Genomic DNA, 14,199 nt, shown 5'->3' with positions numbered 1-14,199 from the left:
GCTTGTGGAGCTGCTTTGCCTTGTGGAGCTGCTTTGCCTTGCTGGAGCTACCGTGTCGCTTGGAGCTCCGTGACGTCAGACGCCGTTTTGCTGCTGCGTGACAGCTTGCGTCTGCTGCTTGTGGAGCTACTGTGTCGCTTCGGGGCTCCGTGACGTTCAGCCAAGTTTTATAGTGTCTGTGTGCGCGTGTGTGTATGTGTGAGAGAGAACAGTGTGGGACTTGGTTTATTGGTTGTTTAGTGTGTTTGTTGGTCCTGTTTATTTGTATTTTCAAATCAAATCAAATCAAACTTTATTTTTAAAGCACCTTTCATACAAAAAAAAATATTTTATTTCATTTAGGAACTTATTGTTGGTTTAGTGTCCGTTATTTATATTTCTTTTTAGGTATTTGTGATTTTGTATATTTTGGGTGGCCAATAAGTGATTGTTGAGCCTAATTACGTTTAATTTAAGTCTATTCATTTCCTCTTGTGTTAATTTGTTCCCTAACTGTCCTCTGGTTTCCCCCCTCTCAGGTGCTGAGCTGACGGTGGTGGAATGGTGTCCGGTGGTGGTACCCCTGCCTTTTGTTGTGTGCTGTGTTTAAGTTTTTCACCTTATTTCTTTTATTGCACGTGTGGTGTTTTAAGTATCCCCTCTTAGTTGACCACTCCACACCAGAAAGTCTCAGCCCTGATTGGTCCCCTTTTTAAATCCCCCTAGTGAATGATATCCTTTAATTGATCATTTTTAAAACAGAAACTTTTGAATAATAAAAACAAACCTATTTTTGTATAACTGAACGACTGTCTCTGCCTCACTTTGTGACGGACCTGAGTGCCTTTTTCTCCTCAAATAGTTTACTTTAATTTATCTGGGTGAAACTCCCAGGGTGGCGTTGTTTGGCAACAGTAAAAATCCTTTTAACATAACTTTGACCAAAACTACCTCTTCGTGACGCCACACTGATTCTCATGCCTGCCGCGTCGCACTTGGCCTCAAACCGCCCCGGTACATGCTAAAGGTCCCGGTCCGATGAAGCCAACAGGACAACATCATCCGCAAAAAGCAGAGACGAAATCCTGTGGTAACCAGAGGATTTCAAGAGACAAAATAAAAAAAATAAATCAGAAAATCACATTGGCTGATTTTTAAAGAATGTATTTGCAAATTATATTTTAAAATAAGTATTTGATCAATAACAAAAGTTCATCTCAATACTTTTGTTACTGGTTATCAATACTGATAACCAGTTAAAGCAGGTGCCATTAATACAGGTAATTACTGGAGGACAGAGGTAATATTATGGAAATAACACACGCTTTCTTTTACAGTCCAGATCTGTCTCTTGCGGCCAGATCTGGCTGAGGAGATAACATGCATTGTCCACTGGATGGTTGATCCACTCCGTGTACCTCCGTCCAGAAAGGTATGCGTCAAACAATCGGATCCACACTGAACAGTCATCCCTAACCCGATTAGTAACTCTCTTCCCATCAGGTTACAGGGAGTGATACGAGGGGGTGATACGAGAAAAAAAAATGTTTCAGGGTTTTCCGTCCGATCCTCATCCTGAGGGGGCGTGTGAATGATAGAGTCTGTTTTTCTCCAGAGAAGCCAGTCCCCGTCAGAGTCTCTTTGTGGGGCGTGTCACTCCTGGCCCTCTAGGGCAACCCCCTAGTCCACCCCCGGGTCCCCCCCCCTGGTCCACCCATCCCTCTGTGTGCGAAATGTAATGTGGGGGGTGGGTGGAAAGGTGGTTAATACAATTCGTGTGTATGTAATGCCTAATTACTAACAGTGCCTTTTAGTCTGACCCCAGCTCATCGACCCCGCGCCTGGCCCCACCGCGAAATGCATTCAAAAGTTCCTACCTTTTTTTTTTTTTTTTTCCTTCTTGTTCCTGTTTCACCCGACATGTTTACGTCTTCACCAACATCTCCTTCGAGAAGGGAGTACCTCACTTTTACGACTGGTCCGTCAGTACCTTTCACCGTGGAATTCTGCTTTCTGCAAACTCTGCCCACTCACAGGACCTTTACATTCTTCTGTTATCTTTGATTTGAGAATTCAGTGCATGGCAGTGTCTGTAGTGTAGTGGTTATCACGTTCTAACACGCGAAAGGGCCCCCGTTCAAAACTGGGCAGAAACAAGTATGACTTTGCAATAGCATTATTTGGACTTGGAAAACCACTCCAGTCCTCTACTTGGTGCTCAGGACAGGAAGGCCGACCATCTCTTTCTCATATTGGGTCTCATGCAGAAATGAATTTTGTTGCAGTTGTTGCAGACCAAACACCAGTTATTCTCCATTCACCTACACTTTAAAATGTCCAACTTTAGGGGCACGGTGGCGCAGCTGGTAGTGCAGCCGTCTCACAGCAAGAAGGTCCTGGGTTCGATTCCCGCCGGGGACGCTGTGGACGCTGAAGTGCGTGTTAGTTCCCCCATGACTTCAGTGCCCACACCCTGGGTGGGGTTGGCGAAAGGATCTTTCTGTGTGGAGTTTGCATGTTCTCCCCGTGTTCCCCTGGGTAGCTAATGGGAGCTACCCTCACAAAAAACATGCAACAGTCCTGGGCTATACATGCCCCCTCTGGCCAACCGGGGCGCCAGATGGGGTAGGGAGGATACGGCCGGAATAACGCGATCCTTCCACGCGCTACGTCCGGCCGGAGAAACCCCACCCTGTCTGGTGAAAAGAAGCGGTCCATCACTCCTCAGGATAAGAAGGAGACCTGAGCTCAGTGTAGGGCCCTCCCTGGGTTGGCAGAGGGGAACAATGCCCAGGACTGTCTAGGTATGAGCACTGGGTGATGAAATGGGTAAAAAATCGGGGATAAAATAAAAAGAGACATATTAATTACCTGCCTTTAAAAGAAAAAAAAGAAGTTTTTTCTAGATTGTTTGTTTTCACATCCATGACATCTCTGTGGTGGATGATTTTTTTATTGTACCACAACAGGACAACTTATATAAAGCCATACATGTATTTCTAATAAGATTCATATGAAGATAACTTCAAAGCCAATGTGCAAAGACTCGAAGAAAAGGAAGAAATAAAATATTTCTCGCAGAATGAGTCTTTCAGAGCAGCCAGGAGAAAACCTGCAGTATCCGTCTTGCTGTCAAGACTAGCAGAATGTTTTACAGGATTTTTTTTGTTATGCCTGCCGACTTTGCAGGTCAAAGCATGTCAGTTTATGTAGTGTAGTGGTTATCACGTTAGCCTAACACGTGAAACGTCCCCTGTTTGAAACTTGGTGGAAAAGTGAGACTTTACAGTGTTGTTTGGACTTGGAAAACCACTCGTCCTCTCCTTGGTGCTCAGGACAGGAAGGCCGACCATCTCTTTCTTGCATTGGGTCTCATGCAGAAATTAATTTTGTTGCAGTCCCACAACTGTCAAAAAGAAAGTCATTCACCTACTCTTTAAAATGTCCAACTTTACAGAAAAAAAGAAAGATTAACTGCCTGCTATAAAAAAAAAAAAAAAAAAAAAGGATCCACTGTCTTTCAGAGATTGTGACGCGTTCAAATCTTGAGGTAGCTCAAAAGTAAAGATACCATTTGATTCTAGACAACCTCGGGTTTCCAATGAGACCAACCATGTCATGTTACCTCATTGGAAAGGGGGCTACATACCTAATTATTCAAAGTTAAGACGATTTTTTGGGGAGGGAAATATGGCCATCACCATTTTTCAAATGGTCCCCTCGGCCTTCTACCTCAATACATGTTAATGGAAATGAGTTACATGGGTACCTACAAGCCTCCCCTATACAGACATACCAAATTTATGTTAAGCCCATGTAGTTTTGTGCAAGAATCATGTAGTGTTTTGCATGCTGTACAAATATGTAATTTCCGCCTATTATAAAAACTGTGTATTTGCCCATTTCTGCACACTGGGAGTCAGGAATGTCATTGCATAAATTGGTATTTCTTGACAGCTGAGACTCTTGTGCATCCAATGAGCCCAGATGTAAGCTATTCATTTGTGCAGCTTTACTGGAAATTTTATGAACCCAATAATGGTCATCAATATAAACTAATGATAGGAATGTTAATTATTACATTCACTCTCACCACCATCGGAAAAGCTGGAGAGGTATAGATGTGAGGTAACATTAACTCTCAAAAATAAAGATAATAATCAGATGTAGATTTTCCTTTCATTTTAAATTTACTATACACAGGAATTATATACTTTGTTTCACACAGTACTGTATTGCTTTATGGCTGTGGCTGCTTTCCATGCCTGCCTGTGCAAAAGTCAACCAGACAATGAAAGCACTCACAGGGTTCAACTTTAATACTGGAGAGAAGAACCGAGACATGACCGAAGCAAGGCAAGCCCGTGACTGGAAGGATACACTGAGCGTTCTCGCCATTGCAACTGCAACATAACAAGATCAAGATGGCTGACATGTAAACCATCCCAACAGCTTTGACATATTTATCCATTTCCTCTAAAGTCAGAGACCCTTGCAGGTAAAAAAAATAAAAAATAAAAAAATAAAATGTATATATATATATATATATATATATATATATATATATATATATATATATATATATATATACACACACACACATCAAGTAACATATAATAAGCAGTATAGATGTGAACATTTCAAAGTATTGTTTAATATAAGATTTAGTCAGTTAGCTATTAACCATGCTAGCTAACATTACTGTGATAGTTATTGCAATGTACAGAATAGCTTAAATAATGTTGATGACTGTGTGTACTGAACTGTGTCAGCATCACTCTTGACTCTTGACTCTCTTAACTTGTAGTAAATGTTACATTAACCACTTAAACCCTATATGGGTAACCGGACTCAGGGCTGAATGCTAGTGTTGTTTCTGTTTTCTGTAATTGTGGGGAAAGCTTCCACTGACAATAGCTGATCGACAAGCTCACAATGCATTGTCGCATTGTGCTTGATGGTCTGCTATTGTCAGTGGAAGCTTTCACAATATCAATTAATATCAATCAATTTATTAAACAAATCAATCATGCTAGTAGCCTCATACAATTGTTAAATGTTGCTTTATTGTAATGTTAAAGTTTATTGTTGTTTTTAAATTGTCATTACATTGGTAATTAGCTATTAAATAGCTAGCTTAAAACCTAGCTTGAACCCCAGAACATCAAGGCCACAAAACGACTGCTCGGCCCAGATATATGTAAGCACATCTTGTTCTTACATGCAGTTCTCGGATGTGACACAACATCTCGTCTTCATGGGGTCGGGAAGGGAACCTCCTTAAAAAAATTCAAAGAGAGTGCCCTGTTTCGAGAGCAAGCCAACGTCTTCTTTGACAGTTCATCTTCTAAAGATGATGTAGCAAGGGCAGGAGAGAAAGCCTTGGTGATACTGTACAATGGCAAGCCAGCAGACACCCTGGACTCCCTCCGATACCATCGGTTCTGTGAGAAAGTGGCATCAAGCTCCACTCATATTGAGCCATACATCAGGGGCAGCAAAATACCACAGCCTGAGAGTGTACCTACAAGTACAGGAATGGAAGGCATCAGCCTCCGGTACATTTGCATTTTTACTGTTCTTGCACTGATCATGTATATACCTACATTTAAGTGTGTCAATATAACAATAATCTTGTGTCTCATTCCTGCTCGGATAGTACCAAATACTCATGATGAATGACAAAGTGCATCTTTTCTTACAGACGAACGTAGTCCGACGGACTGGGGTTGGCTCAAGTCTGGCGAGGGATTTGTGCCAGTCAAGACCACCCTACCCCCTGCACCTGAGAAGCTCTTGAGGGTCATAAGATGCAACTGCCAGTCTGACTGCAGCACCCTAAGATGCAGTTGCAAAAGAAACACCATGGAGTGCAGTCCGGCCTGTGGACACTGCAGAGGATCCAGCTGCATGAACTCAAAACAGATGGCCTGTGATGAGGATGAAGATTAGATTGTGTAGTGTTGTATTGTGTAAGTGATTTAATTATTTGACCAGTCTAGCCATTTTTGTACTTTACCTTATTTTTTTCTCTGTCCTTACTAACCGTCTCCTGTTCATCCCTCAGCCTTATCTCCTGCCCTGCCAAGACACCAGAGCCCCCATCTCCATGGACCTATCCCCACGGACATAAACCCTTGAGCCCCATCCTCGTGGACTGAGCTCCACAGAGCCTATCTACTAATATTCCAAGAAGAAAAAAATGTCTTTATCGAATGTTTTGATTAGTTCTGGCGTGTATGCTAATTTGTGCATATCAAATAAGATAATGTGTGATTTGCATGAGTAAACAGAATAATTCAATGAAGTTGTGATTGACTTTTTTCTTTGTCTTTGTGTGTGTAATCAGCCTGTGAGTTTTTATAGTGATATCTAAAAGTAAAATTTTGAACCCCATTCACAACTATGTTATAACAGGCATTTTTCGATATGAATATATATAGGTCGTTTTCAAAACTTTCCCATGATGGGATTCCTTGGGACTTTTTTCCCCTCACTAAGGACATAATGAGGATACAAAATCAGTTGAGTTTGCTACTGTTGCAATTTGTCCTAGGTTTTTTCATATAATGACTGGACTACATGGGGTTTCCTTTGTTCCAAACCATGCGGTCAGGTATCATAAACTCGAGGCTGGTCTCAGCCTGAGGCCCCAGAACTGGGCCTCAAAGCTGACCCAAGGCCTCAACTGTTCATATAATCACACAATCCATAGTTCATATGGGACTGTGGCCCAACAAATATTTCTCATATCTTTTCTCATCATTTGTATTGTGTTGGTCGATCGGGACGGCTGACTTCCTCATTCTGCGCTGGGTGAGGGGATGGTGGGGTGGACTGGACTTGTGGGTGTATATTAGGGGTGTAACGATACACTAATCTCACGATACGGTACGATACACGATATTGAGGTCACGATAACGATACGATACGATATTATAGCAGTATTTTTTAACAACCTTGATAGAGGAATATATGACTGGAAAAAATTGTCTTTTATTTGAAAGACACAAAATACAAAACAATGCTGTGCATGTGCCCTATTGTTACAGTTTGTAATGCTTTATAACTGTTTAAGTTTTAAAGAGAAAGCCAGGCCAACCATTTTCCACAAACTGAACTAAAAGTAAATGTCAGGTTTGCATTATGCATCTTCAGTTTCATACAATACAAATATTTTGCCACAAACTGAATAGTTTCTCTCATGTATGATTTGACTTTTTTCTTTTCCAGAAATTTAACAACTAAAATTAAATAAATAAATACAAGTAAATAAATACATACAATTTTACATCATAAAAAAGATTGATTCATGCTCACCTTATAAGTGTAAGAGGAGATTTATTTTTGTTAAGAAGGTTATTTTGGTAATTCAGGGTTCATTATTTTATAAATATATTCTTTATATTCTGTAAATCAGGGACTATAATTACACTAGTCAGTTTATCTGTAGTGATTAGTATGTTTTAGATTGGGCGGAGTGATACAGCACTAGGTGCTGTGTTGATGATCTGAAATCCTACGCTGTTGAGCGGACATTGAAGTACACGCAAACTCACGCAGAAGTTGTCCCGTGTTTATCCTACTCACTACCCGAAAAAGGTTTAATTTAATAAGGTAAGGCTTAACTCTACAGCATACTTAAATAAATAAAGGTTCAGAGCTCAAAACGGGACCGCAAAACGGGACTACTTTCTCCTGAGCGGAGTAAGATTTTGGTCCGCGCGGTCGCGGCCGCGGTCAGATGCGCGTTTCTAGTCAACACAATAGATTAATATTAATAACCCAATATCGCGATACACGTTGTCACCTCCACGACACGTATTGTGACGTTTTTGTATCGCGAAATTTCGTGGCACGATATATTGTTACACCCCTAGTGTATATGTACGTGGAAATGCGTGTATCTGTCTATTATATATATATATATATATATATATATATATGCACACGCACACACACACATATATATATGCTTTAATGCATCTAGAAATATTTGTGTGAGAATGTCCGTAATGAATAAGATTGTACACGGTAAATAATGTATGCTTTTATGTATAGATGAATACAGGGTAAATAGTGTTTATATAGAGGGACATGTAACTGCAATTGGCAATAATCACTCAGGTAACTGCAAATTTATACTCATGCATACCACAATATGTTTACACTGTGTAAAATTGTTAATGTGAATTTGTGTAACTTCTCAATACATCAAGATTTTTGACATCTAATAACAAGGGTCTATGTGAAACATGGTATTGAGTTCAAGGGATAAGAGAAGTTTTTTTACTTCCTACTTCTTTTTCAACATGCCAAAACTGCTGCTGCTTCAAAAAAAAAAGAATCTCTTGCATTCATTGTTCAAGTATGTTCGAGCATGTCTGTGACTTACACTACCATCATGTTCAAAATAAAGACTTTTGAATTGAATTCTACTTCATTTTCTAAATCTGGTTATAACTGAACAGCTCTTACAGTTGTAAGAATCTGCTGATTTTTAAAAAAAATATTCAAAATGTTTCCCACAATCGAACCACCAGAATTATTTCTTTCAAACTAAATTAACTAAACTACATTGGTGCATTTTAACTGAACTCACAAAATAAATTATATCAGCACTGATCACAAATGTACACTTTTTATCCAGTGTGAATACGTTGGTGACTCGTTAGCGCATCTTGCCGGGCAAAAGCCGTTCCACACTGATCACATCTGTAAGGCTTGTCTCCAGTGTGAATACGTTGGTGTCTCGTCAAATGACCTCGCTGGGCAAAAGCAACTCCGCACTGATCACACCTGTAAGGCTTGTTTCCAGTGTGAATACGTTGGTGACTCGTCAAATGACCTCGCTGGGCAAAAGCTGCTCCACACTGATCACACCTGTAAGGCTTCTCTCCAGTGTGAATACGTTGGTGTCTCGTTAGATCAATTTGATGGGCAAAAGCTGCTCCACACTTATCACACCTGTAAGGCTTGTCTCCAGTGTGAATACGTTGGTGACTCGTCAAATGACCTTGCAGGGCAAAAGCTGCTCCACACTGATCACACCTGTAAGGCTTCTCTCCAGTGTGAATACGTCGGTGTCTCGTTAGATCAATTTGATGGGCAAAAGCTGCTCCATACTTATCACACCTGTAAGGCTTGTCTCCAGTGTGAATACGTTGGTGACTCGTCAAATGACCTTGCTGGGCAAAAGCTGCTCCACACTGATCACACCTGTAAGGCTTGTCTCCAGTGTGAATCCGTTGGTGAGTCGTTAGGTTACTTTGCTGGGCAAAAGCTGCTCCACACTGATCACAGCTGTAAGGCTTCTCTCCAGTGTGAATACGTTGGTGTCTCGTTAGATCAATTTGATGGGCAAAAGCTGCTCCACACTTATCACACCTGTAAGGCTTGTCTCCAGTGTGAATACGTTGGTGACTCGTCAAATGACCTTGCAGGGCAAAAGCTGCTCCACACTGATCACACCTGTAAGGCTTCTCTCCAGTGTGAATACGTCGGTGTCTCGTTAGATCAATTTGATGGGCAAAAGCTGCTCCACACTTATCACACCTGTAAGGCTTGTCTCCAGTGTGAATACGTTGGTGACTCGTCAAATGACCTTGCTGGGCAAAAGCTGCTCCACACTGATCACACCTGTAAGGCTTGTCTCCAGTGTGAATCCGTTGGTGAGTCGTTAGGTTACTTTGCTGGGCAAAAGCTGCTCCACACTGATCACAGCTGTAAGGCTTGTCTCCAGTGTGAATCCGTTGGTGTCTCGTTAGGTTACTTTTATGGGCAAAAGCCGCTCCACACTGATCACAGCTGTATGGTTTATCACCAGTGTGAGTTTTTTTATGGATCTTCAGGTTTGATGAAGTGGTGAAGACTTGGTCGCAATGATCACAGCAGTATCTTTTGGGTCTTCCTTTATGATTCTGTAATAGAGAAGATGACTTACATTATCTTGGCTGCATTATCAAAAGCCTTTTCAGTTTCAAGTATGGAGCTAGAACAGTCTCATAATTCACAAATGCACACTGTCCACAAATGCAAAGGACAAAATTCATAAATGCATAGAACAATTCACACGTGCGTAGGACAAGATACACAAATGTATTTTTGATGCACACACAAATATAACCTGATTTATAAAAGTTTTTTTGTCTGTGGGCTGCGCTGGATTTGCGTGTGACATTTGGGACTCCTCTGACGTGACTCGATTCACAAATGCGTTTTTTTTTAACACAGCGATTTACTCGTAAACCAATCAGACTATAAAGGCAGATACACCTGGTGTTTGAGTTGCGTTGCGCCGTTCGCTTAGAAAAGTGATTCAATATTTCGAGTTGGTGGAGTAAAGATAAATAAAACAGACAGCAACACGGGATGGAGTGGAAATCACTGCCCTGCTTTTCTTGTGATCTCGGTAAAGAAAACAGCGCGATCGGAGATGGTTTGTCGGGCCGTTCAACCAGAGCCGTTGGGAGACTGGAGAGCTCCAAGTCCTGCCGATGCAGCAAATGATGATGAGAAACAGCGGAGATATTTATGTACCGGGTGGCCCCGGTGTTTATCTCCGGTTTCTGTAGCGCAAACGAATAGGTGGTAACCACCCCCAGGGCAGAATCTATCGCTGGATACTTATCCTAGCAAAGCTAGCACACACCTGGGTGAAGTGAGGAAAGCCGAGAGTAAAGCATCTTTCCCAAGGATGCACAAAGTGACGCCAGTGCCAGAATCCCCAACCTTCGGATCATGAGCCCAAAGCCCCAACCACTAGGCCACTCCGCTCCCACTAGGTAATGAAGCCTATAATCGGGGACCAGAGAGAATGCAGTTCTGCCGAATGATGTTTAGTGGAGGCAGACATTTTCTCATTACTGATATGATTTAACAGAAGATTCCTCAATTGATTAATACATAGATTGGATTTTTGTTTTCAGTTCATTAGAATGGTTTTCTTTGCGATACATAAGGCAGTGAGAACCAAGTAAGCCCGGTTAGACCCCATGTGGATGTCTCCCAAGTGACCTTGTATGCATAGTGTGGGGCACACTGGAATTCTGTAATTGAGCCATGTGGATAAATCCTCACATATCTCCATCCAGAACTTCTGTACCGGTGCACAAAACCATGAAGCATGTATATAATTATCAGGGATGTTCTCTGTACACTGTGAGCAGATATTAGAGGTTGCAAAACCCATCTGGAACTTTCTTTTTCCTGTATAATGTATTCTGTAAAGAACTTTGTACTGTATAAATTGCACGTTTTGATTCTTGGTCATAGTGAAATTATTTAAACATATTTGTGACCAAAAGATTTGGTTATTGTTGAGAGAGAGGTCAGCCGCCCATTTGAAATCGGAAGAGTGTATCTATTTTGGAGATTAATCTGTAGAGTTTCGATAGTAATTTTGGGGTGTTTAGATTAAGTAACTATTTTCTTAGCAGGAAGTTGCAGATCCAGTTGGTTAAGTAATTCCATACTGAACAGTGAGTGTGTTAAATGGTACAAAATGTCCTCTTATGATTATATGTTGTAGATACTTTATTCCTTGGTCTCTCCATTGAGTAAAACCCTCTTTTTATCATTTTTCAGAATGTCTTGGTTGTTGGTTGTGTGCGATCACATGGGAAAAAGTGAGACTTTGGCTATTTTAAGGAAGTCCCACATGGCTGTCAGAGTTGAGCTAATATTAAAGTTATTCTATGCAACTTCCTAGAGCTAGCAAGATTTGAAAGTGGCGCTTCCTCTAAGCCCCCCCCGCCCCCACCCACGAGCGCTCCGTCCAAAGCCACGCCCCCACAAACACGAACGCGCATACGATTATTAAACATTTTGGACAGCACATTTACAACAAAACTACCCCATGTCTCATTCACCTGTAAGCGAGGCCGGTTTTAGGGGGGGCAGGGGGGGGCTGTGCCCACCCAAACGTGCATCGTGCCCACCGGCGTCTCCATCCTGGAGAGCGCCGGAGCACGGCACAGCAGCGCTGCGCTGCAGGCTCTAAAGCCACGGCTACGGCGTACCCTGCGGCGTAGCTGTGGCTACGTGTGTGTGTGTGTGTGTGTGTGTGTGTGCTCCCGCCGCCTCCCCGGCTGGCGCAGCGCTCCGCCAGCCGCTGCGGTGCCGTGCACCGGCGCTCTCCGCTCTCGCCGTGATGGAGACGCCTACATCCCCACGGACCCCTTACAGCTTCCGAGCTGTATGGGGTCCCGGCAGCTCGGGACCCCATACAGCTTTGTGTCCCGGCGGGCTGCTGCTGCAGGAGCTGCTGCAGTAGCAGCCCGGACCGACGCTCTGCTCCCCGCTCTCACACAGCGGGACCGAGCCGCTCTGGAAATAACTGCTGGGCTCCGTGGCCCCTCCGAGGGAGGGGGGTTACACTGGGACACTGTGAGCCCAGGAGGACCCGTGGGAAGTGGACACGGGCGGCTGGAAGCGAGTGCGCGCATGGGACAGGGCGGGGGTACGTGGTTTAAAATGAAAGCATCTGATTGGTTCTTTCCCTTCCTGGACCTGGACCAATCCGTATCATTCGGGCCGAATGGGGGGGGGGGGGGGGCTTAGAGGTGCCTCTTTCAAAATTCTTGCTAGCTCTAGGAAGTTGCATAGAATAACTTTAATGCTTTTAAAGCATTTATGATGTGTAATATTTTGACTGATAAATGGTAGATCTGAGATTTCCAAATCATTGCAAAACACTTGTTCTGAATCCAGCCATTGACTATCTAGTGCAGGGGTGGGCAATCATGGTCCTCGAGGGCCGGTGTCCCTGCAGTTTTTAGATGTTTCCTTGTTTCATTGAACCATGATACAAGTGACTGTGTCATTAACAGAATTGTGCAGCCCTGGATGACAAGCTGATGACAGTGATTAATTAGAGTCAGGTGTGTTAAAGCAGGGAAACATCTAAAACATGCAGGGACACCGGCCCTCGAGGACCAGGATTGCCCACCCCTGATCTAGTGACTGGTTTTTGCACCATTTAAAGATATACTGTAACTTATTAACTAAGAAATAATACTGGAAGTTGAGAAAGTCCAAGCCTCCACAGTCTTTGGATTTTTGTAATGTCGTTAAGCTAATACGTGGTGTTTTACTTTTCCACAGGAATTTTGACACGTATGAATCCAGTGACTTAAACCAAGAAGGAGGGGGTTTGGATGGTATCATTGTAAAAATATATTTATTTTTGGTAAAACCATCATTTCGATGGTGACAATTCTCCCCATCAGTGAAATGGGAAGAGAGTTCCATCGGGTAAGATCACCCTCTATTTTTCTTAAGAGCTGAACATAATTTAGTTTTATTAACTCTGACAGTCTATGGGAGATGTTTATGCCTGGATATCTAATGTTTCCTGATTGTAATTTAGTAGTGGCTGTCTTCTGGAAACTGCAGTTGATGCACAAAACTGTGGATTTGGGCCAGTTGATAAAGTAGTCAGACAGAGATGAAAATCCATCTACTGTATAAGTGCAATTGTCTGTGATAGTGAGGTTTGTGAGTTCTGGAGGAAGATTAGTACATCATCACCATAAAGAATTATTTTGTGATTGTGAGGGAGCGGGAAATCATTCCCCTCACTAAGGTGATAAACACACATTACATGTGTTTAGTTGGACAACTTGATTATCATAGGAAGTTCTTTTTTGTTGTTGTTTTTTGTACTTTTATTTTGGTGACCCTACTAACCACTGTCTCTTTGAGGTCGACTTCCGGGTGGGCGTGTTCTCATGGGTGCATACATGAGCATGCAGCCACAGAACTCCAATTGATGGGATCCAGCTGTGTCAATTAACTACCTGGTTGGGCTGTACCAAGTAGACCAGGACCAGAGAGGGGAGGAAGTAGAGGGTTTTGTTGAATTTAGCTTCCGTTTGACATTTATTCAGTTTATTATGTATTTTGTTTAATCTGTGTTATGCAGTATGCATTTGTAGATTGTTTGTGTAAATATTATTTGCAGGATTTATTGGTAAACATATTTAAACTTATTTGGGTGTGTGTGGGAAATGGTACAGGCCGTTAGTAGATAGGCCAGGTGTGAGAGCAGGTGGGGGGCCAGAGAGAGAGGGGCGTCAGGTTGGGCTTCACCTTTGCTGCCAGGATCTGCTGCACCTGTAAGCCTGTGCTTTGTGTGCCCTGCTCCATGTAGGAAAGTGTGACTTTGTGCAACTTAAAAGTAAGGAAAAACAGAGTTCTGGAAAATCCCTGCTGGTCTCA

At 42.4% G+C, this 14,199-nt stretch overlaps 1 protein-coding gene across 1 annotated transcript in view; it reads right to left on the bottom strand.

The window, feature by feature from the left end:
- The window catches only part of LOC133460760 (zinc finger protein 721-like), a 176,691-nt gene that overhangs the window by 50,117 nt on the left and 112,375 nt on the right, over positions 1-14,199 (bottom strand). The window contains exons 7-8 of the mRNA XM_061741523.1: positions 9,164-9,850; positions 8,763-8,995 (exon numbers count right to left, since the gene is read on the bottom strand). Coding sequence (XP_061597507.1) covers positions 8,763-8,995; positions 9,164-9,850 — 920 coding nt within the window. The remainder of the gene's footprint in view (positions 1-8,762; positions 8,996-9,163; positions 9,851-14,199) is intronic.

Source organism: Cololabis saira, chromosome 15 (genome assembly GCF_033807715.1).
Source record: "Cololabis saira isolate AMF1-May2022 chromosome 15, fColSai1.1, whole genome shotgun sequence".
Classification (NCBI taxonomy): domain Eukaryota; kingdom Metazoa; phylum Chordata; class Actinopteri; order Beloniformes; family Belonidae; genus Cololabis; species Cololabis saira.
This window is presented reverse-complemented; position numbering and strand designations above follow the sequence as displayed.